The sequence below is a fragment of the Merops nubicus genome, unplaced genomic scaffold (genome assembly GCF_000691845.1).
Source record: "Merops nubicus isolate BGI_N331 unplaced genomic scaffold, ASM69184v1 scaffold33315, whole genome shotgun sequence".
NCBI lineage: Eukaryota > Metazoa > Chordata > Aves > Coraciiformes > Meropidae > Merops > Merops nubicus.
In genome coordinates, this window is record NW_008610862.1 from 1,229 (window position 1) to 1,556 (window position 328).

General features: G+C 70.1%; 1 protein-coding gene across 1 annotated transcript in view; it reads right to left on the bottom strand.

The window, feature by feature from the left end:
- The window catches only part of LOC103773667 (UDP-GlcNAc:betaGal beta-1,3-N-acetylglucosaminyltransferase 3-like), a gene marked incomplete at both ends in the record, with an annotated part of 943 nt that extends 693 nt beyond the window's left edge, over window positions 1-250 (bottom strand). Inside the window, one exon of the mRNA XM_008941042.1 lies at window positions 8-250. Within this exon, the coding sequence (XP_008939290.1) occupies window positions 8-250 (243 nt within the window). The remainder of the gene's footprint in view (window positions 1-7) is intronic.
- Window positions 251-328: the final 78 nt, after the last annotated feature.

Consider the following 328-nt stretch of genomic DNA (forward strand, 5'->3'; position numbering starts at 1 on the left):
CCTGCACGTGGCCGGGCAGCTGGGAGAACCCAGAGACGTTGTGCACCGAGGCGTTGGCCACGCACGGGGCAGGGGTGGGCAGAGTCCAGGGCTGGGAGACGCTGGGGGTTGCCCAGGTCGTGGGGTGGCTGCGCTCGGGGGTCACGCTGGGCCACCACTGGTGGTTGTCGTAGAAGAGGTAGCAGAGCCCCAGGAGCCCCGCGCTGAGCAGAGCCCAGAGGGACAGCCTGCAGCTCCGCAGGAACACGCTCTACGAGAGACAGGGAGGGGGATTTAGCACCCGTCATCCCGCAGCCCCCGGGCACCCGCACCCACCCAGGCTGGGGCA